A 22,849-nucleotide genomic window follows, 5' to 3' on the forward strand; every position below is an offset into this window, starting at 1 on the left:
CATGCGAAAGGCGAAACCGCCGTTATTCGACCAACGTCGCTTCATCATTGTTGTTCGGCCAGTCAAGTTGGTGAAGTTGTTTGGGTTGTGTATGTGTGTGTGGGTGTGGATGTATTTGGTAGACACGTTGTTCACTTTAGCGTAGTTTGCGCTGCTCAGCAGACTTGTAGAACTACTTTTTTAAACACTTTTTTTTGAAAAATTTTTATTGTGTGTAAATTTTGCTTTTTGAGAATTTTTATTTTTTTTTTTAACTAATAATATTTCACTGTTTGTTTTCTAGTTTCATTACTTTTTGCGTACTAATTTGTGCACGAAATACATGCTTGCGTTTTATAATTTTGCACTTGAATATTTGCTTGTTAAATTGCATGCACTTATTTCAAATCTAAAATCAATAATGAAAAATAAATTTTTTAAAATTTGTATGAAAGCTCAAAAGTCGTCGTTTTACTTCTGAAATATTAATTTAATCGTAAAATTTTAATATTCGCAAAAATTCTGTGGCTTATGTGTATGTGTGTGTGTGTGTGTGCGCGTATAATTCGACCTCAAAAAAATTATTTGTATAGCTGTTTCTGCGTTAGCTTCAAACAAGCTCATTTGTTTGCTTTTATTTAAAATGCGCGCTTTGTCACTGAAATGAGACACAAAAAGAGAAAGAGATGGGAGAGATGTAGGCATAAGATAGAGAAATCCAATCAAGTTTTAAACTGCTTTCTTTGCATTTTTTTGTACATACTTTTTCTTGTTTAAAAGCACTTGAACTGGTTGAACATTATTCTTGAATTTTTTTCAATGTTTTTTTTACTAACTCTCCTTATATAATCTTTTCAAAATTCATATTAAATTTTACTTTGTATTTTGCGCATGTTATTGGTACTTTGTTGGTACATCTCATATATGGAATGGAAATACTGTTTTGAAAAAAAAATACTGAGACTTATAATCCAAACTATTTTTTTTTTAATTTTCTAAATCGATAAAAAAAAATTTAATTAATTTTTTTTAATTAATTTTTAATTTTTTTTATATTTAATAAATGTAATTTTGTATTATTATTTTTTTTAATTGTTTATTAATTTTTTTCGTATTTTTAATTTTTTAAATTGTTTTTTTTTTTTTAATTTTTTTAATTAAAAGGACTTAAAAATATTTTAGATTTAATTTTTAATTTTTTTTTATATTTAGTAAATATAATTATGTATTTTTATTTTTTTAATTGTTGATTATTTTAATTTTTTTCATTGTTTGTTTAATTTTTTTTATTTCTTTGTAATTCCTTTTAATTTAAAAAAATTTAATTTTTAAAATTTTTTGTTACCTTGTTAGTACATTTCAAACATGGAATGGAAATACTGTTTTGTAAAAAAGAATAATAATAATAATGAGCTTTATAGTAAAAATTATTTTCATAATTTTCTTCAATTTACTTTTTGTAATTAGTTTTCAAATTAATTAATAACAAACAAAACATCAAAATACAAAATAAAATTTACAAAATATGCAAAGAGATTTAATTTATTAATTTAAATTAATTAAATTTTAATTGATTTCGACTAATTTTTTTTTATTAAATTTAATTAGTTTTTAATTTTATTTTGAATTATAATGCTTTGTTTGTTTATTTTTTTATTTTATTTTGTATTTTGATGTTTTGTTTGTTTAGTTTTTCTTATTTTTTTTCTATTTGATTTAATTTTTTTTTTTTGAAAAAACAATTTTCAATTTTGTTATAATTTTTAATTTTTTTTATTTTTTTTTTTTTTAAATTTTTTAATTAAATTAAAATTTTTTTTTAATATTTTTAATTTTTTTATTTTTTTGTAATTTTTAATTTTTTTTATAATTTTTTATGCATTTTTAAATTTTTTTTTGTATTTTTTTATTGTTATATTTAATATTTTACTAAAATTAAATCAAAAAATCCAGAACGGCAATCAATTAATATTTTTTTATAATTAAATTTTTCTTTTAGTTATTTTGACTAAAACAAATGTTTTTCATTATTGATTTTTCGATTTTCACCATACATTTTTCTATCAATCTACATACTATAAATATTCAAAATGCATATCATAATTGCCTTTCCTTAAAGCTTGTCTACCCAACAAATTTACTCACATGAGTTGCATGCCTCTGTAGACAGCTTTAGGTTAATAACAATTTTCCAACTTTAATACATACATACATATGTACATACATATGTATATGCAAACGAGCTGAACTCTGGTACTATTATACGGCTAGCTCTCCAAATTAAGCACAAATTAATTCAACTATTTTTAATTTGGCTAAAAACCTTCGCCTCACTAACGGAAAATAATAACCAGCCTAAGATTTCGTTGAGAATACAACTAACGTCGACAGCTGTTGAGCCGAGGCAACCGGTTTCATTCTAATACATATGCAAGTATTTGTCATATGCGCATTAATTAAAATTAAACCAATCACAAATAAAAAAAAACGATTCGAAGAGTAGGCCAAGTACGAGGCCATTATATGTGTGCTTTAGAATACTAGTGGCTGTTGGGAAAAATGGAAAAATGCTTGAGCAGGCTGTAAAGCATAAAATTGATACTGTTGTCATATACTATATTAAAGCGCTTCACAAGTTCAGATTCAGATTTTGTGTTTTGAAGTTAGCCAATATGTGAGCATTGAAAATTCATCCCAGATCTAGTTATTCATTCACCGACTCATAAAACAGCCTTTCGAGAAAAAGGCGTTTAAAGTTCTGGCAGCCGATTACGCTATGTTATAAAGTCCTTACAAAGAAACTCACATCTCCAAAACTATTTGCCGGATGAATATAAAATTTTCGGAGAATATTCTCAACTGTGCATATATTCAATACAGAAGCTCAAAAAATTCACTTTTTGGAATTCTAAAGTGCATAGAACCGCTGAAATTAAGCCATTAGCAACATTCTAATCAGCAGCAAAAAACATTTCACAACACCTTCCTTTCTAAAATTAAAAAATAACGAAAAAATTATATAAAATTGCAAATAAAACTAAAATACGCCCCTGAAAGTTCAACCAACTTGTTGATTGGCAATTTCAAACAAAAAAAAATGCAAAAAGTCGCTGAATTAAAATTAGTAACGCACTCGACAAACGTCTCTAGCTGACACATCACAGAATGTGCGAACATACAAATTTCGCGCATTTAAAAATACAGCGCTTAGAAAAAGACAGCAAAATAAAAGCGATTTCTAAAAATGTTTCGGCAAAATTTACATTACGAAAAAAGTTCGCTGCCAAATCACCGAAATATAATTAAGGAACTGCTGCTACGCCACATAAAAGCGCACCGCTGTCTAACGCCAATCCGATTGGCTGCCATTTTATTGCTGCAATGCAAGCAAGTGTCATTCGCGCACTCGTTCACGAAAATACACGAAATTTTAAGTACATACGTGCAGATGCTAACTGAGTGCACGAATGTGTGTGAATGTAGATATTAGTATGATTTTTTTTTTGTCAGGCGTTATACATATGTATGTATATGTATTTCAGTTCGTCTATTTGATACAGTTCGCTGCTTGCATTACTCGTACAAGTAGCTGCATATGTGGCATGTGATATGCATATACATATGTATGTATGTACATACGTATAGTAGGTATGCAATGGAAGGTGTGTGATTTTTATTTGTGTGTTATTAAACGCGTTCAAGGTTAAACTGACGCTGACGCATTAATTAGAATGAAATTGCACTCGCTGTTTGCGAAGACGTTGAACTTTTCGTTCACGAAAACAAAAAATATTTGAAGAAAAGAAAAAAAATTAAAAATTATAATAGAAGGAAAAAAATTAAAAAAATATAAAAGAATATATTAAAAATATTAAAAAATAAATAAAAATATTAAAAATAATGAAGAAAAAAATTAAAATAAAATATATTAAAAAAAAAAAAAAATGTTTAAAAAAACAATAAAAATATCAAAAGTAATTTAGAAAAAAATAATAAATTAAAAAAATTCAAATGAATTAAAATAACTAAAATTTATATAAATAATTTAAGAAAAAAATTTAATAAAAATATAAATAAAAAATTGAAAAAAAATTAAAATAAAAAAATTTTATATAAATAATTTAAAAAAAAAAAATAAAAAAAAATGGTAATAAAAAAATAATAAAAAAAAGTTTTAAAAAAATAAAATGGAAAAAATGGAAAAAATTAAATAAAATAAAATAAGTTTAAAAAAATTAGAAAAAATTTAAAATAATTTAAAAAAATTAAAACAAAATAAAATTAATATAAATAATTTAAAAAAAATGAATAAAAGAAATAATAAATCAAAAAAACTAGAATAAAATAAAATAAGTTTAAAAAATTTGAAAAAAATTAAAACAAAATAAAATTAATATAAATAATTAAAAAAAAATTAAAGAAAAAAATTGAATAAAAGAAATAATAAATCACAAAAGTTTAAATAAAAAAACTTAAGAAACAAAACGAATAAGGTAACAAGAATAATGCGAAAAAACAATTATATGTATGTAGTATAAATTTTTATATTTTTTTAAGCCCGTATGTATGTATGTACATTTTAGCATTTCATTATTCTGAATATAATTTACTTTTTTAAGTACATACATACATATGTACATACATACATATGTATGTAGTATATAATTGTTGTTACCAAGATTGTCAATCGCTGTGTATGATTAAGTTCCTTTTTATGGCAAATTAAATCTAATTACACTCTAATTTTTGCTGACTAAATACTGTTGTTTTACTTTATTTAGTGATGACACATAGCAAAAATTTGGGTACATACAGTATAATTTGCTAAATTTTCGTATCACGTTGTTGAGTTCAACACTCAGGTGGTTGTTATGTTAGAAATGTCTTGTTGATCTAGCGATCTAGCACATAGTCATTCACCTTGTGCGCTCTAGCGTATTTCACATTTTTGCGAAAATGTGACGTGGCTATTAATGTACATATGTATATGTATGTATATATATAGTATATAAATGTACATATGTATATACATATGTACATATATAAAATGTATGTGTATACTTAATTAATTATCATATCATTTTATGTATTTATATTTGTAAAAAAAATCACAAATCTTATGCTTGACTGCAGCAAGTTTTTATTTTAATGCAATAAATAAAATAAAAAAAAACAAAAAACGTTAACTTGTTGTTGTGGTTGTATCGAAGCTATAATACCCTCCACTGGTGCATTTCTAATTGGTAATGAAAGTTAAAAGGTATGATAAGTACTTTATCTTGATTTTTATCGGTAAAATTGTATGGCAGCTATATGCTCTAGTAACCTAATCTGAACAATATGTTCACACTTAATAGAATTTTCTTTGAAAATAAGACATGCTAAATTTCGTGACGATATCTTGTCAAACAAAAAAGTTTTCCATATAAGAACTTGTTTTTGATTGATCAGTTTGTATGACAGCTATATGCTATAGTTGTCCGATATGCACAAAATGTTTGTAGATTACGGCATTCTTTATAAAAATAATACATGCAAAATATGGTGAAGTTATATTATTAAATAAAAGTTTTCCATACAAGAACTTGCTTTTGATTGATAAGTTTGTATGACAGCTATATATATGCTATATATGCTATAGTAATCTGCACAAAATGGCATTCTTTATAAAAATAATGCATGCCAAATTTCGTGACGATATCTTTTCAAATAAAAATGTTTTTCATACAAAGACTAGAGTTTCTTTGAACAATTTGTATGGCAGCTATATGCTATAGTAGCCCAACATCGGCGATTTCGACAAATTAGCAGCTTTTTGGGAAGAAAATGTTATATACCAAATTTCATATCCATATCTCAAAAATTGATGGACTTGCAAGATATCACACAAAAAATATTCAAAAAAATCCACCTTAGAGCAAACTGATCAAGGTTATTAGCGCATAGATCAATCATGCACGCAGCCGGTGTATTTTAAAGGCGCGACGATGCACTCGAAAGGCGTCGACGTAACAGACAATTTACCCAACTTGTAACTTATCATTGCCAAGGCGCCATTAAATACATATAAGCTTATGTAATCGGTGATATGTTACGCTCGAAGCGGATATGTTTATGGCACATAACACAAATGAGCGCACAACACATACTTTATTATATACATGTTGAGAATTTACGCGCTTAAAGTAATTTTCGTACATACATGTACATACAAAGATACATGTGTAACATTGTATGCGGCGCGTTCTCCAAGCGTAAACAAGCAAATTGTAAAAACAAATATGAAGTAGTGGAAAAGTGACAAGTAAATAAGTCAGAGTGCGTACATATTACAGGGTGTATAGGTATGACAGGAAAAGTCAACAGACTTATCAAAACAATGGACGCTGGTAGAGCAAGAGCGTGCATGTGTAGATATGGCTAAGCAAACATTACAAAGCTTAGGAGGTATATTTAGTGTACGGATGAATGAAGCTAATGCGATACAACATTTAGTAATTTATACTTTTTAGGTCTTTTTTAAACTTAGGTTTTTATTTAATTTCTATATTTATCTATAGTGAGTAGTATATATGTACATACATTACATTTAGCATTACAATACAGCTCTGTTCAAACTATTTTTGCTTGCCTCAAGTCTGACACACGCCACAAAGTGCGTGGAAGTCGTATTTTTCCGCACATTTATGGGTATAACAGATTTTTCAAGTCTTCCCCAACGACAAAGTGACTGCTAAAGTGCTAGAGCTGACTTTTCCAGTGCTTTGTTTTGAGTTAGTTATTTTATGCGTCAAGATATGACGGTAAAAGATACAGTTTTTTTGTTTTTTTGGTTTGATTATATGTAAATCGAATTTTACGATAAGGTTTATGGACTTAAACGCTATAAAAACAAATATTTTCATGGCTATAGAGTGAATGAGTATTAACTGAAATACATACATACATTCATACATATATGTATACATAGATAGTTGTACATTTGTACGCACTAAATACACATTTACATACATACATAAATATTTATAGCAAAAAGCATAGAGAAAAGGTACTCAAACTTCGCTCAGTGAAGGTGAGCCACAATTTCAAAATTGAAAATTAACCAATTAATTAAAAAAATAATTAAATTTTTAATTAGTTATTAAAAAAATAATAATACAAGAATTTAATTAATTAATAAAATTAAAAAAAATAATTAATCAAAGTTAATTAATTAAATATATTAATTTAAAAAAATACTAAAAATTGTAATTAATTAATAAAAAATAATTAATTAAAATTAAATATTTAATCAACTTATTTTTTTAATTAAAAATTTTATACCTTTAAGTAATTTTAATTAATTTTTAATAATTAATTAAACTTTTTATTCTTTTTTTTTAATAACTAATTTAAAACTAATTAATTAATTTAAAATTAGTTATTAATTAATTATTATTTTTTAATTTTTATTAATTATATATTTTTTATTAATTAATTTTTTTAATTATTTTATTTTATTAATCTTAGTTGATTTTTACTAGTTTCTAATAATTTTAATTAAGCAATTAATTTTTTTAATTATTTTATATATTAATATTTAATATTTTTAATTAATTTTTAAACCAATTTGAGGAAATCAATGATCAATTTTGAATTTATTAGTTAAACCAAAATTTTTTTAAATTCAATAGAAAATTCACAACCCCTGTACCTCATACATATTTACATATGTACATATGTACATAGTATATGTATATGTAACTTTATATTTTTAGTTTTATTCATTTTTATTAATTAAAATTTTTGTATAACTTTTTTAGTAACTAATTTAAAATTTAGTTATTACTTTTTATTAATTGATTAATTTTTATTAATTTTTATTAATTTCATTATTTGTTGCTAATTAATAAAATTTTTTAATAATTTTATTTTATTAATATTAAATATTTAATTACTTATTTTTTCTTAATTTTTATTATTTGATTAATTTTTATTAATTTCATTTATTGTTATTAATTAATAAAATTTTTCAATAATTTTATTTTATTAATATTAAATATTTTATAACTTATTTTTTCTTAATTTTTATGAATTGCTTAATTTTTTTAATCTTTATTAATTAATTTTGTTTTTGTAATTATTTTATATTTTGACATTTAATTTTTTCAATTAATTTTTAAACCAATTTGGGAAGATCAATGATCAATTTTTAATTTTATTAATTAAACCACAATTATTTAATAACATTAAAAAATGATCAACCCTGTACTTCAGATTTGTATAACTCTATACTTTCTGATAAAATTAATAATAATGCATGGCAGGCTTTCTCTTTACATTTTGCTCCCTCTCTCCTAAATCTAAATGTGTCTTAAACCCTAATGTTTCTGCTGTAGGCTAAAAATTTGCTTTGCAGTCAACTCCACCCAACTAATTGTCAAGCAGGCCTAATCGCCAACGTTACAGTATAACAACAAAACTGCAGTAATTAAACGACCACACACACTGTAAAAGAACAACAACAAAACAAAAATAAAATTCTTGTAAATATTTTAATTGCACTGGTTATTTGCAATTCGCGTGCAAAGGCTTGCAAATAAATATTTCATACAAGAATATCTCTGCTACAATTACAGCTAATGAGATTTTTACACTCATCAGCCTAGCTGTTACCGAGATAGTGGTCATTATCAGTGGCGTCTCTCATGTATTGTTTGGCGCTCAGATTACAGTTGTGCATGTAATGCTGATATTAATACGATTTTGTTGTTGTTATAGTTATTGTTGCAAAACATGAGTAGGCATTACAGTGGACTTATAATTTATATACGTATTCTTTTAGCATATTTAATAAATTAATTACACATACAATTTTTTATTGTTGTTGTTGTTGTTTTTTTTCTTGTCAATGACGAGTGCAATGACAACGATAGCGTTGATTGCTAGCACGCCGGCCCACACACAGCCCAAGCGGGCAATCACATATAATAATTTCCAACTAGCAGAACGCTGCAGCGACGTAAGCAGCGCACAACGAGAACTAGTCATTTGGGGTGCGTCTACAGTAGATAAAGTTGCTGATTTAGTTGTTGGTGCAGCGGTGAACAGCTGTTCGGCTAATATATATGCATGTACATGCATACTATATATATAATATATGCCAAGCATCACTATATGCGAGCTGTTACATTTGTTGCTGCGCTTCGCGTCACTGTAACTGCAGCGCCGCGCACGTTTCTCTTCTCACCGTGGAGAATGTATGTATATGCACTTATATACAATATACAGCGTTTGTATGCGCCCAATTGTCGGTTGAGAAATGAGGTTAAGGTTAATGTGCGCATTTCTCACAACTGACACTGTCTCGTTTGTTTATTTGTATTGTACATACTATTATTAAATACTTTAATTAATTGTAAGTGGCTAATGCAATATTTTCTCTAGCTATTAAGTGAGCAATTTGCATAATATTGCAGTAGCAGCGGCGCAACGCTCTCGCACGCGCATCGCCAGTGTGCATTAACCTTTCGGCAATTGTTTTGCCATTGCAAAGTGCAAAGTAAATGCGTGTTTATGAGTTTAATTACATTAGAATTTTTACTATTTAGAATTAAGTGAAGCGGTGCGCGAATATGAATATTTATAGGAATATGCAAAAATTAGGTAAAGTTGTGAGAGAATTATAGTTTTTTAAAGGAAAAAATAAAAAATTGAAACTTTTATTTTATACTTGGGAAATTCGTGGCGATAAGATAAATAATTTGAGTAGACAAATGGAAGGTGGCAATTATTTGCCGCTACCGGATGAAAAAACGCAGATAATAAAAACAACAACAACAACACAAAAAACAAAATTGGAACCAAAAACTTTATAGTTTGTATGGCAGCTATATGTTAAAATGATCCGATTTGAATAAATTTATTGAAGGTTATAGCATTTTACTGGAAAATAATTGATGCCAAATTTCATAAGAATACCCCATCAAATAAAAAAGTTTTCCATAGAACAACTTGAGTTTGATCGTCCAGTTTGTATGGCAGCTGTAGATGCTATAGTCTAGGCAAAATTTCACGAACATACCTCATGAAATAAAAAGTTTTCCCTAGAAGAACGATTTCAGTTTCTATGGAGATAGTGTAAAGATTTCTTTTATACTAAACAATAAACTCTGGCAAGTTTTATGAAAATACCTCATCAAATAAAAAAGTTCTCCATAGAAGAGCTTAATTTTGACCGGTCAGTTTGTATGGCAGCTATATGCTATAGTCAACCGATTTCGGCGGTTCCACCAAATAAGTAGTTTCTTGAGTAGAAAAGAACGTGTGCAAAATTTCAGAACGATATCTAAAAGCTTGAAATGAAATCTACGATAAAAAAAAATCTTAACATACTGCTAGAGGAGGAGAGAAAAAACACCGACTGAGAGAAAAAAACCTTTAACCAACAATGAATTAGTAGGTGGTCAGCATAAACACATTCGGAAGCAGCTTGATTTGTCCTTCAAACGACGGAAACTGTGTCTCTACAACTTGAAGGACAAACTATACAGCAGTAGACTAGTGAAGCTGCTAATGGAAAGTGCTGAACGCAGCTTGAGTCTACTAAAACTAAAATAATTTGAAAAAAAAAAACTCAAGTGGATCAAGAAAAATATGTATATACAAAAAAATTCATACATATGTACATATGTATGTGCTGCCGACAAGGATTTATAATAACACATGGTTAATTATAAGGCAGAGTGCGTACATGTCCTCCAGAAAGCAACGATACTATGACGAAAGCTGAAAAGTACTACTGGAGCACCATAGTCTGGAAAGGGAACTCTATGCACAGAAAACAATAAAAACTAAAACAAAAGCAAGTAGTCTAAAACAGCACAGTAACAGTGGGTGGCAAATGGCTGCGAAGCGGTTAAGTGCTAAGGCCAACTTTGCAGGCCGCCAATGAACATGGTCACTCCTCTCAGCGCGCCAAAAGGGAAATGGCGAAATACTTAAGAATAATTTTGATTGCTTTGCACAAACAACTGACTGGCCGCCTGCTTAATTGACTTTGTTGTTCACTGTGTGTGGCGTGGTCTCAAAGTGGAGCAGTTGGAAAGTTACCGAGGTGACATAATTTTCGCATAAAAGGAAAATGTGAAAAATATGTCAAAGCCACACGGACACTGGGCAGTGGTAAAAGCTTTTAATTAATAGAGCTGCTGCTGAGTCTTCAAGTACGTAAGGTTTTTTTTTTTTTGTTGGAAAGTGGCTACGGAGTGGAGTGCAAAGCGATGATGAAGGCTAATTAAGATTGCCAGCTCTGAGCCACACAATACAGCCAATACTGGGCGAGTAATTTTTGCTATGGCAAAACTTAAGATCGCTGGTGCGTTAACGCGTTTCATACAAAAACAAAAAACAAAACCAAAAACAAAAAAATAATCATACGAAGTTAAAAATCTGGAAACACAAAGTGCGCGTAATAAAAAACACTCGTAAAACTTATGAGCAAATGGAAGGCAATAAGGCGATGTAAGGTAAACAGTTGATAAAAAGTGTTGTAAATGTAAAAATAAAAGAATAAGAATAAAAATGCGGCAGGAAAAAGATAAACAAGAAAAAATGTTAACTTCGGTTGCGCCGAAGCTAAAATACCCTACACGGCTGTATTTCTTATAGCATAAAAGGATTTAAAAGCTATTTTCGTGATTTTGATCGATCTGTTTGTATAACAGCTATATGTTAAAGTGGTCCGATCTGAACAATATTCTAAGAGATTGTTGCTTTAAATTAAGCAATAATAAATGCCAAATTTCAGGAAAATATCTTATCAAATAAAAAAGCTTTTCATACAAAAACTTTATTTTGATCGTACAGTTTGTATGGCAGCTATATGCTATAGTGGTCCGATCTGAACAATATGTACGGAGATTATAACTTTGCTTTGGGCAATATCTCATGAGAAATTTCATGAAAATATCTTAGCAAATAAAAAAGTTTTTCATACAAAAACTTTATTTTGATCGGTCAGTTTGTATGACAGCAATATGTTAAAGTGTCTCGATCTGAATAAGTTTTAAAGAGATTATCGCCTTGACTAAAACAATAATAAATGCCAAATTTCATGAAAATATCTTAACAAATAAAAAAGTTTTTCATACAAAAACTTTATTTTGATCGTTCAGTTTGTATGGCAGCTATATGCTATAGTGGTCCGATCTGAACAATTTCTTGCGTGATTAGACCGCTGTTTCGGATAATCAGTCATGCCAAATTTCGTGAAGATATCTCTTCAACTAAAAATCTTTTCTGTACAAGAACTTAATTTTGACCGTCAGTTTGTATGGCAGCTATATGCTATAGTGATCCGATCTAAACAATTTCTCGGGAGATTGCACCACTGCTTTACACAAAGCTCTGTGTCAAATTTCGTGGAGATATCTTGTTAAATGCACTTCCATAGAAGCACTTGATTCCGATCGTTCTGGTCCGATATTCGCGGTTCCGACAAATAAGCAGTCTCTTAGGTATTTAAGGAAGCCTACAAAAGCTAATTTCGATATCTCAAAACCTTCGTGCTTATAAAGAGATCACCTGTTCGGGGTATAATAAATAAATTGTCGAATATAGCTGAACTTGCGCCACTTAATAAAATCAAAAGTCAACGAATTTTTAAACCGCAAACCGGCTAGTAAGTATATTTTTCCTCTTTTTAATGATAAGATAAACAAGCACTTTAAGCAAAAAATAAGGCTTTCAGTTGTACTATATATACAAAAAAACACATAAGAAACTAAAACGCAGCGATTTTAAAGACGATGTAATGATGATCAACTGCTGAGGATCAGCAACAAGTCAACCAAAGTCGAAGATGTGAGCTTTATTCTACTGATCAGTCAAAAGTCCGCCAAGTTGCAGCACACTGCAATAGCGTTGCGAATACTACAACTACACAATAAATTCTACAACTACATATACACACATATAAAGCTAAGCTTTCATTTTAAGCCGACGTTAATGATGATCATCACGCTCACGATCACTCAACGCAGCTAAGAGTGTTTATAAAGGCTAGAAATAATAATAAAAACCAGCGAATATGGTAAACCACACAACTTCGTTGGACTTCTGAAGATCTGCGCCGCACAAATAGCATTCTTTTTTATACCTTCTACAAACATGAATTGTGTATGTATGTTACTTTTGTGCGATTTGCGCTTTGTGGGTTTCTCCGCTAGCCACCTTGAATGTTCGGCCATAATGAACAAACCAGTCTTGCTTTCAGTTTTTTCGTGACTTTTTTCCCCACCGAGTATATAGCTTTTTGAGGAACAGGTTGGTTTTGTTTGTAAAAAGTATGCAGCACATACAAATATATGTATATACACATAGGCATATACATACATATGTATGTACATATAGTATATCAGCGACGAGCATCAAGTACACGATCGAGATTGCGACAGGTAGCCGTAGCAGTCTGAATTACCCCCTTTCATGGCATGACATGGTATTTTTGTTTTGGTTTATGGCTTACGCACGCGTTCTTGCCAACTAACCAAAGCCGCTTTACTTTTGATTTTGTTTGCCAAAGTGATCGACTGTTAACGACGTGTTGTATTGATGGACTCGTAAACTTGGTACGAGAGAATTTCTAGTTAAGTTGTGCTATGAAGTGAGAGAGTGTGTAGAGTAGACTTAGTGGAGGATTAAAAGATGGGTCTAATTGTCATACAAATTTTTTTGTGAGTTGATGCACGCGTTGCTTTGCCTAAATATTACCAGAAAGACAGGTTCTGTACTCTAAATCAGAAAATAAGATTTTTACTTATAAAAAATATTAGTAACAAGAATAATAATTATAGTTATATAGAAATTATAATTAAATATTAATGAAAGCTCACTTGTGAGTCAAAATGTTTTGGTCGATCGTTAATTTGGGTCCGAACTTGTTTGGAAGCTTTCTCATAAGCACAATGATCCGTTTTGGGTTCACTCTTTTTTCAAACAAAAATATAGACGAAAGCGACAACAAAAAATTATTAAAACGAATTTTAAACAAAATTCTAGTTTGTCCATTTTTACATTTCATTATACCAGTTTGAATTATTTATACTAGTTTAAGTCATTTATAGCTTTCATACAAGAGTGAATTTGATAACTAATTAAGGTTTTCTAACTTCTTTCCATTGTATTAACTTTCGATTATACCAGTTTAAGCAAGTTAGACCACTTCAAGTGATTTATATATTTTATACAGCATCGTATTTTGAATAGCTATAAGCTTTTTATGTTCTATTTTCATATGTTCATATCAGTTGAAGTGATTTATACCAGTTTAAGTGACTTATACATTTTATACAATAGCGTGTTTTTTAACTCATTGAAGTGCTATAACCGCTTTCTATTGTATCAGTTTTTATTATATAGGTTTGAGCGATTTATACCAGTTTAAATGTTAATACCTTTTATACAAGAGCACAAGAGTTTTTAGCACATCAATGAGTTAAGGAATATTACTCATTGATGTGCTAAAAACTCTTTCTGCTCTATCAAAAATTTTTTATGCTAGTTTAAGATATTTATACCAGTTGAAGTGATTCATACCATCTATACAAAAGAGTGTTTTTAACTCATTGAAGTGATATAACTGCTTTTCATTACATCAGTTTTAATTATACCAATTTGGGAGATTTATACCAGTTTAATTGTTTGCATATTTTATACAAAAAAAAATTTTTAACGCAACGAAGTGCTAAAAACTCATTATATTCTATCAAATTTACTTTATACTAGTTTTGGTGATTTATACCAAGTTTAATAGAAATAAAGCTTCTATACAAGAGCGTATGTTTTGAACTAATGGAATTGCTATAACTCTTTTCTATGCAGTCTTAATTTTTTTGTAGCAGTTTGAGTGATATATACTAGTTATTTGTTCGATTCACCGCTCTCCAAAACCATGATTGTGTTCAAATTGTACCAACATGATGTAAAGATCAACAGTGTTTGCTAAGTTCAATTTGTAGACTATGCTTATACATATGTATGTATGTATGTATGTATGTGTATAGTATAAAACGATGCGCTTATGTAGCTCTTCCACCTTTTAGACCTCAATTAATGACAGTGTGTCACACAGGTGCAAAAAAGTAGGAAAAAAGTTAATGCTTTGTTAAAGAAATATAGCATAAAGAAAACAAATTAGCTATTAAAGTGTACACATTCATTTGTATGACTATCACTGAGTCCAACAATCATGATGCCGTCGACATCAGCGAACTTAATGTTCTTTGCTTATAATAATATAAATATTTTTTACATATTATTTATAAATATATATGATTTCTTATGCAAGACAACTTCTTAAGTTTCTTAAGGCTTTAATAATGAATATCATTTGAAAACTCTAAGTAATAACAATCTAATAGACTATTACACGAAATGTCAAAATGTCAACCTGTGATGCTAAACTGAAGCGCTTGCTATCAAAACAATTTTTTTGAGTTTTTTGATCCTAAGCTTTTTCAGAACTTTTTAGAGCTTTTGCATTACAATCAAGATATACAATTAGCCGAACCTCATCGCCGTCATATCAATATGCGATACTGTACTCAAGCGTTTGAAACTCTGCAATCAAAAAACTCTTGCTGAGCTTTTTTTATCCTGAGATTTTTCAGAGCTTTTTGTCAGGGCTTTTGCATTACTTATCCCCGAGCGCAACTTGTGAAACTTTCTTGGGTTTGGAATACGAACTCATCGTATACCAAATATCACCCAACTCAACTCAAGTCGGATCGTCAAATATGGCGGTATAATTACAGAATATTTTATAATTTTTTGGAACTATATAAACACACACAAAATACTAGTTTATAGCAAAGGTGCGTCAGAGCTCAAATTTTTATGGCACTTTTAACTACATTAACTACAAATTTAATGCGTACACAAATATATATAAACATATACATACATATGTATATAACATTTTTATATATTTTCCTTTCCATTCGCTGTAAGTCAGTAAGAAATGCGCCACAAATTACTTGACAACAACGAAATGAAAGGCAGAAACTATTATAATAAAAAAATTGCTACAGCAACAATATTGTTATAACTTGTTTACATACAGATATTTAATTATAATTAGGCGTTTACTAATTTGTTAAGGTATATGTGTGTATGTATGTATGTATATATACACATGTATATATGTATGACTGTGAAAAATGGTTGAATGACCACACACAATTTTAACGTGTTTTTGTTTTTTTCTTGTTTTTGCAGAATAATAATTAAGTTATTAAAAATAATATGTGGAATTATATCATTTCTCAAAAATAGTATTATATACATATATGTATGTACATATGTATAAGAAAAAAGTGATTATAAAAACTGTCTAAATTTTATGAACACGCTGAGAATTACTTAGAAAAACGTTGGGCGCATGAAATTACTTGAGTAAGTTAGAACATGAAATGGTGAGATCATTGAGCGAACATTAAATAATGAACTCAAAAAAGTCATTTGGAGAGCATAACTAGCAGCTGATTGGTCAAGCAGTTGCAAGTAAAGTTAGCGTCCTTATATACAAGATAAATCAGTACATACTCTCCAAACACACATTTCTAGGTATGTTGTTGCGATTTTTATTTGAAGTACTTACTAGATCAAGCTAAGATTAATATCTAATCTCGAAAAGTTGCTAATATTTATATTTCTGGCCATGAAACAAAGGTGTTAGAAAAGTCCGGTGGTTTCTAGAATGTTCGCTTTACTGAGAAAAATTTTATTTCGAGCGCGTAACGTATCTTTGTTGTTGTGATTTTTATTTAAAGCACGTACGAGATCAAAATATTTGGATCTAACCTCGAAAAGGTGATTCTAATTATATTTATACTTAAATTTTTCTACCTAAAACTGTGTCGTTTGCGACTAGTTTGGCAACTACTGATGAAACAAAAGCCGGAAACATTAGGATATTCCCGTGTTCCTACGCGAAAAAGTGTTTTTCGCTTTACTGAGAGAAAACTGTTGTGATTTTTATTTTTATCGAGAATCATTAGTAAGTGATTTTTTGACATCTAGTCATGAAACAAAAGTCGATAATGTTAAAAGAGTCGCTTCGTTTCTAATGTTTTTCGTTTTACTGAGATAAAATTGTTGTGGTGTTTATTTAGAGTACGTACTAGCCCGAAATATTATGATCTAACCTCGAAAAGTTGATTTCCATCATATTTCTATGCCCATTATTCTACCTGAAACTGTATCTTATGGGATTCTTTCGATAACTAGTCATGAAACAAAAGTTGGGAATATTGGGAGTGTACCATGGTTTCTAGTGTTTTTCGCTTTACTGAGAAAAAACTCAATTCGAACTCGTATTTCTAAGCAAATTATTGTGATTTTTACTTAGAGTAAGAATATAGAGCTAATACTAAGTTTTAACCTCGTTGGTATGATTTTAGTGGACATTTTGGTTATGAAACGCGTTCTTGCTCGACTCGTTCCGATAAAGCTGAAAAAGTTGTTTCCGTTCATATTTCTAAGCCGATTTTTCTACTTAAAACTACCTCTTATGGAATTTTTTTGAAATTATTCATGGCACAAAAGAGCTTTCGGGTTCCTACTTTTTATTTTGTGAAAATTTAAGCCTAGCACAGAAATGAAAAGAACAGATCTATATTTTTGATACATAAAGGGAACACTAAATATATATATACATATTTTATATATATTATATATATATTTTTTTTAATTGCAAATACACTTCTGAAATAAATATATTTTATATACTTTACTTTCAAAACGTTCTTATTTCCCAATATCCCACATATATAATCACTGAACCTCTTATTTCCCAATATCCCACATATATTTGGAGCAAATCTAAAATTTTACACACATCTGCATACGATTAGCATATGACACCGTTATTTGTGGTTATTTTTAGAAACGAATGAAAATGTAAATTTAATGGGGAATAAGTACAAAAAAAATAAAAAAAAGAACACCACAAAAAATTCAAAAACAAAACAATAAAAAATAAGAAAAATAAATCGAAAAAAAAACTGAAAATAAAAGTAAAAAAAAGTAAAAAAAAACAATAGAAAAAAACCCTAAATAAAAATCAAATAAGAAGTGTAATAAAGAGAAATCGAAGTCGCACGCAAAAATTAAGGTAAAAAGAAAAAAAACAGAAGAAGCGAACTAAATTGAAAAGATATATTGACATATCTGCGTGTGTAAGAATGACCGATGCGGAGGTTTATTGAAATATTTTTGAAACTGCATCCCAAAGGAATGCCTACAAAGCTCAAGAAGTAACAAGAATGAGCACACGGTCGCATGGCAATAAAAACTTGAATCAGAAATGACAAAAAGAAACGAAATTGCGTACAAATTAAACAGCGGCGCACAAGTAGAAGATGAAGCGACGAGAAGTCGCCAAAGCAGAAAGGCGAACAACCACCGTATAAATATTTAGTATATATGTATGCTTGTATATGGTATATAATACAACAACTCCGCATAAACAACAATTTTTTGTAGGTCAGTCGGGCTGTGTGTGTGTACCTTTCCAATTTTGACCCTCTGACCAGCAAAGCAACAAAAGAAAACAACTCCAAGCTGTGATTCATGGAAGGCAAAGAACAAGAAAAACCCAACAGCAGCAGCAGCAGCAACAACAGCTGAGCAAAGACGATCTGCAGCTTGTAGATTCAAAGGAATTCTTGTACACACACACACGCACATACACATATATGTATGTGAGTTCAAAGTAACGAAATCCAACTCTTTTACTCTGCAACTTGGTAAACAAACAGACTTCAAAAAGCAGTGGAAAAAAGTCTAAGCAAAAGGTAAAAACGCACTGAATCACTGAACCAACTTTTTTGTGTGGAAGACTGTCGAAAGAAGTCAAAGAATGATTACAAGAACAACAAGGCGTTGAGGTAAAATGGATGAAATAGAGAATCAAACGCAGGAAGTAAACAAGCGGCAAACAACAGATGTGTTGGAGCCATGCCGGTTTGACAAAAAAAAAAACAAGAAATACAACAAAAACATCGAAAACAACAACAACAAAAAACTACAAAAACAACTACAAATATAAAAAATAACAATAAAAATACAAAAAACGCAACAACAAAAGCTTCGAGTCGTTGCAGTAACTTGCAGTGAAAATGGCGCTTTGCACTTAAGCTGTCGCGCTGAAGCGTTGCTTAGAAAAGAAGCAAGAAATAAAGTCTAAACACACACAAAATGAGTTCAAAGAAGATTTGGCAAAAACACTCTAACCTACAAACTGAGCAAAACAAAAAAAGAAAGTGGTTTCATGAGAAAGCCGGTAATGAGCTGCACAAACGCGGCGACGCATGCGGCTGAGAGAAAGTGAAATCGCTGACATGAAAATTGAGCGCTAATTGAGCGCTTATTGGACAAGTACATAATGTTATCTTCGGGCAGCTCCGTTAATACCCATCGATGGTGCTTTGCTTGTAGTATTGAAGATATAATAGATTTTTATTGAGATTTTGTATGGCAGCTATATGCTATAGTGCTCCGATCTGAATAATTTTCTCGAAGATTATAGCCGAGCCTTAGGAAAGATTCCTTACCAGATTTCTTGAAAACATTTTCTCAAATAAAAAAGTTTTCCACATGAGAACGGAATTTGAACGATCAGTTTGTATGACAGTTATATGCTATAGTGCTGATCTGATTAATTTCCTTGAAAATTGTAGCACAGTCTTAGAGAAGCATACATGCAAAATTTCTAGAATATATCTTTTCAAATAAAAAAGTTTTCCATGGAAGAAGAAGAACTGAATTTTGAATGGTCAGTTTGTATGGCAGCTATATGATATAGTGCGTCGATCTGAACAATTTCTCCGAAGATTGTAGCGCAGTCTTAGAGAAGCATCCGTGCAAAATTTCTTGAAGATATCTTTTCAAACAAAAAAGTTTTCCATAGAAGAACTGAATTTTGATTGGATAGTCTATATGGTAGCTATATGCTATAGTGGCCCGACAACGGCGCTTCCGACATATGAGCAGCTTCTTGTGAAGAAAATGAAGTGTGCAAAATTTCACAACCCAGCGATACCAAAAGAACACACAAGTTGATGAGCTATTGAACAAACAAACAGTTCGAGCGAAAAAGATCTGCAAAACCGCAGTTATACTAAAAAAAAAGTGGAAAATATGTTCACACATGCATGTAAATGCATGCATAAACAAGTTGTTGCATTGCAAAAAGAGAAATTTTTTCTTGCAACCGTGTAAAAAATACGGTAATTATATTGGGAAATTGCTGCAGGCATAATAATGTGAGCGGAAAATTAGCGAAAATAATTGACGAAGAAAAAATAAATTTCCAATCGCAGCTATTAGGCCAGCCATGCGATAAAACAACAACAAAATGCCAGATAGAAGCTGCAGCTGATGTTGTAGTTGCAAGCGCACTTGAGTGTGGTGCGAGCGGCAAACAAGACGATTTTGATATGCATAATTCATGAAGTAGTGCGAAATGCAGCTGCACAACAACAACAATTATGGAAAAGGTACAAAAGTAAGCAAAAACAATGAAGTAAAGGTGTTAAAAAATTTATTTATAAAAAAAAATAAATAAAAAGGTGAAGAGAAATTTAAAATTTTTTATAAGAATTACACTAGGGTGACACGTTGATAATATAGAAACATATATTTGCAATAAAAAATAATTAAATATATTAAAAAATTCTATTTAAACTGGAAAAATTATGTAAAAATATTTTTGCAATAAAAAATTAATAATAAAAAAATTTATTTGAATTAGAAAAATTATCAAAAATAGATTTTCAGTAAAAAAAATGAATAAGTAAAAAAAAATATTTTTTTTGAATTAGAAAAAAATATATAAAAAAATATTTGCAATAAAAAATTAATAAAAAAATTTATTTAAATTAGAAAAATTATGTAAAAGTATATTTGCAATAAAAAATTAAAAATAAAAAATTTATTTAAATTATAAAAATTATAAAAAATAGATTTTTAGTAAAAAATAATAAATAAGTAAAAAAAAATATTTTAATTTAGAAAAAATGTATAAAAACATATTTCCAATAAAAAATTAGTAATAAAAATATGTATTTAAATTAGAAAAATTATATAAAAATATATTTAGAATAAAAAACTGTATTTAAATTAGAAAAATTTAATAAAAATAGATTATCAGTAAAAAATAATAAATAAATAAATTATCTAAAAGTATATTTATAGTAAAAATAATAAATAAATAATAAAAATATTGTATTTGAATTAAAAAAAATTTATAAAAATATATTTTCATAAAAAAATGTAAAAATAAAAATTATTTATTTAATTTTTTAGTTATATTTACGATTGCGAAGAAAAAAATCGCTAACTACTTTCCATACTACCACCCTAATATGCATGCATACATTTGTATATGCATTTCTTTACAAGAAAGTGGCAACAAGTTCACTTATTCGCAACCACAGCCACCACAAGCCACAGATGAATGCACAAAATGGCACACAACAACAAAAATCAGTTGCATTACACACTAAATTACAAACAATATACATATATACAAACAATATTTACATGTGTGTATATGTATAAAAACACTAGCTCCAGCTGTATGCATGCTTTTACCGCAACAACTTTCCATAAATCGCTTGCAACAACAAAACAGCTATGTATATCTCACATTACGCTGCGCCACTGAACTTGTGCGCCATTCGATTTTCTTTTTTCGCTTGCTCTGCTAATTCCTCTTTCGCTTTCTTCTACTACATGCATAACCGGCTGGAAAAAAGGAAAATTTTGCGTCATTTCCACGCGTGCAACGGCACTGCTGAAATACATATTTGCCACAAGCAGTCAAGCAAGTTGCGCGCGCATTTCGATTTCGATGAGCGTTTTTCCAGTTGTTTTGTTGTTGTGCTGGTTTTTCGTGCCTCAAGCTTTTATTGACTTTCTAGGTTAAGTTTAGTATGTCGAGTGGTATTTATGAGATGGCAGAGAAATAAGAAAAAGCAAAAAAAAAAAATAATAATAATAAAAAAATAATAAAAAATAAATAAAATAACAATATACACCATTTAAATGTAAGAAAAAAATTTAGAGAAAATATAAAAAAGCAATAAACGAGACAAAAAATAATGGAAAATAAAAAATATTTAAATAAATAAAATAAAAATACAAAAAACATAAAAAAAAAACAAAATTTAAACAAAAAATAAATAATAATGAATAAAAAATACAAAAAATATATTAAAGTAAAAAAAAATAATAAAAAATATATATAAAAAATTTAATAAATACAAAAATATTAAAAAAAAATAAAAATAATAATAAAAAATAGAATAATAATAAAAAATTAAAACATTTTTGTTTAATATAGTTTTTTTTGACGAATTGGTTCCGAATATAAAAAATATATAACAAAATATACGCGCAAAAAAATATTCAAAAACAATACAATAATAAAAACTTTGATTTATTCATTCATAACAAAATAAATACAAAACAAAACCATATACATAAGAGAAGAGAAATAGAAAATATGTAGATTTATTGAAAACATATATTAAATAGAATTTGTTCAATAAAGAACTATGGATTGATGTTCTGATTTAATCTCCGACTAGTTTAAAAAAAAAATTGTGTACGAAAGAAATTAAGAGGAAATATAAAAACGCAAATAACTTACCAAAAAATTATAAAAAAAAAATAATAATAAAAATATGTAAATTATAATAATTAATAACAAATTAAAACAATTGATTATTATTATTATTATTATTTTTTACAATTTTAAGACACAAGTAAAATAATAAAAATTGTTATACGAAATATATATAAAACAAGTTAAAAGCTATTATTT

At 28.6% G+C, this 22,849-nt stretch overlaps 2 protein-coding genes across 4 annotated transcripts in view; both read right to left on the reverse strand.

Annotated features, from left to right (window-relative positions):
• LOC126756674 (ecdysone receptor) overlaps positions 1 to 22,849 on the reverse strand; it is a 310,622-nt gene that overhangs the window by 130,250 nt on the left and 157,523 nt on the right. The window lies entirely within an intron of this gene.
• The window catches only part of LOC126756706 (nitric oxide synthase-interacting protein homolog), a 131,695-nt gene that overhangs the window by 80,322 nt on the left and 28,524 nt on the right, over positions 1 to 22,849 (reverse strand). The window contains exon 2 of one of the 3 annotated variants that reach the window (XM_050469959.1): positions 417 to 637. The exons of the other annotated variants lie outside the window; for them this stretch is intronic. Within the exon in view, the coding sequence (XP_050325916.1) occupies positions 618 to 637 (20 nt within the window). The 3' untranslated portion in view covers positions 417 to 617. Of the gene's footprint in view, positions 1 to 416; positions 638 to 22,849 lie in introns of those variants that run through there. 3 annotated transcript variants of the gene reach the window in all.

The sequence above is a fragment of the Bactrocera neohumeralis genome, chromosome 4 (genome assembly GCF_024586455.1).
Source record: "Bactrocera neohumeralis isolate Rockhampton chromosome 4, APGP_CSIRO_Bneo_wtdbg2-racon-allhic-juicebox.fasta_v2, whole genome shotgun sequence".
NCBI classification, from domain to species: Eukaryota; Metazoa; Arthropoda; class Insecta; order Diptera; family Tephritidae; genus Bactrocera; species Bactrocera neohumeralis.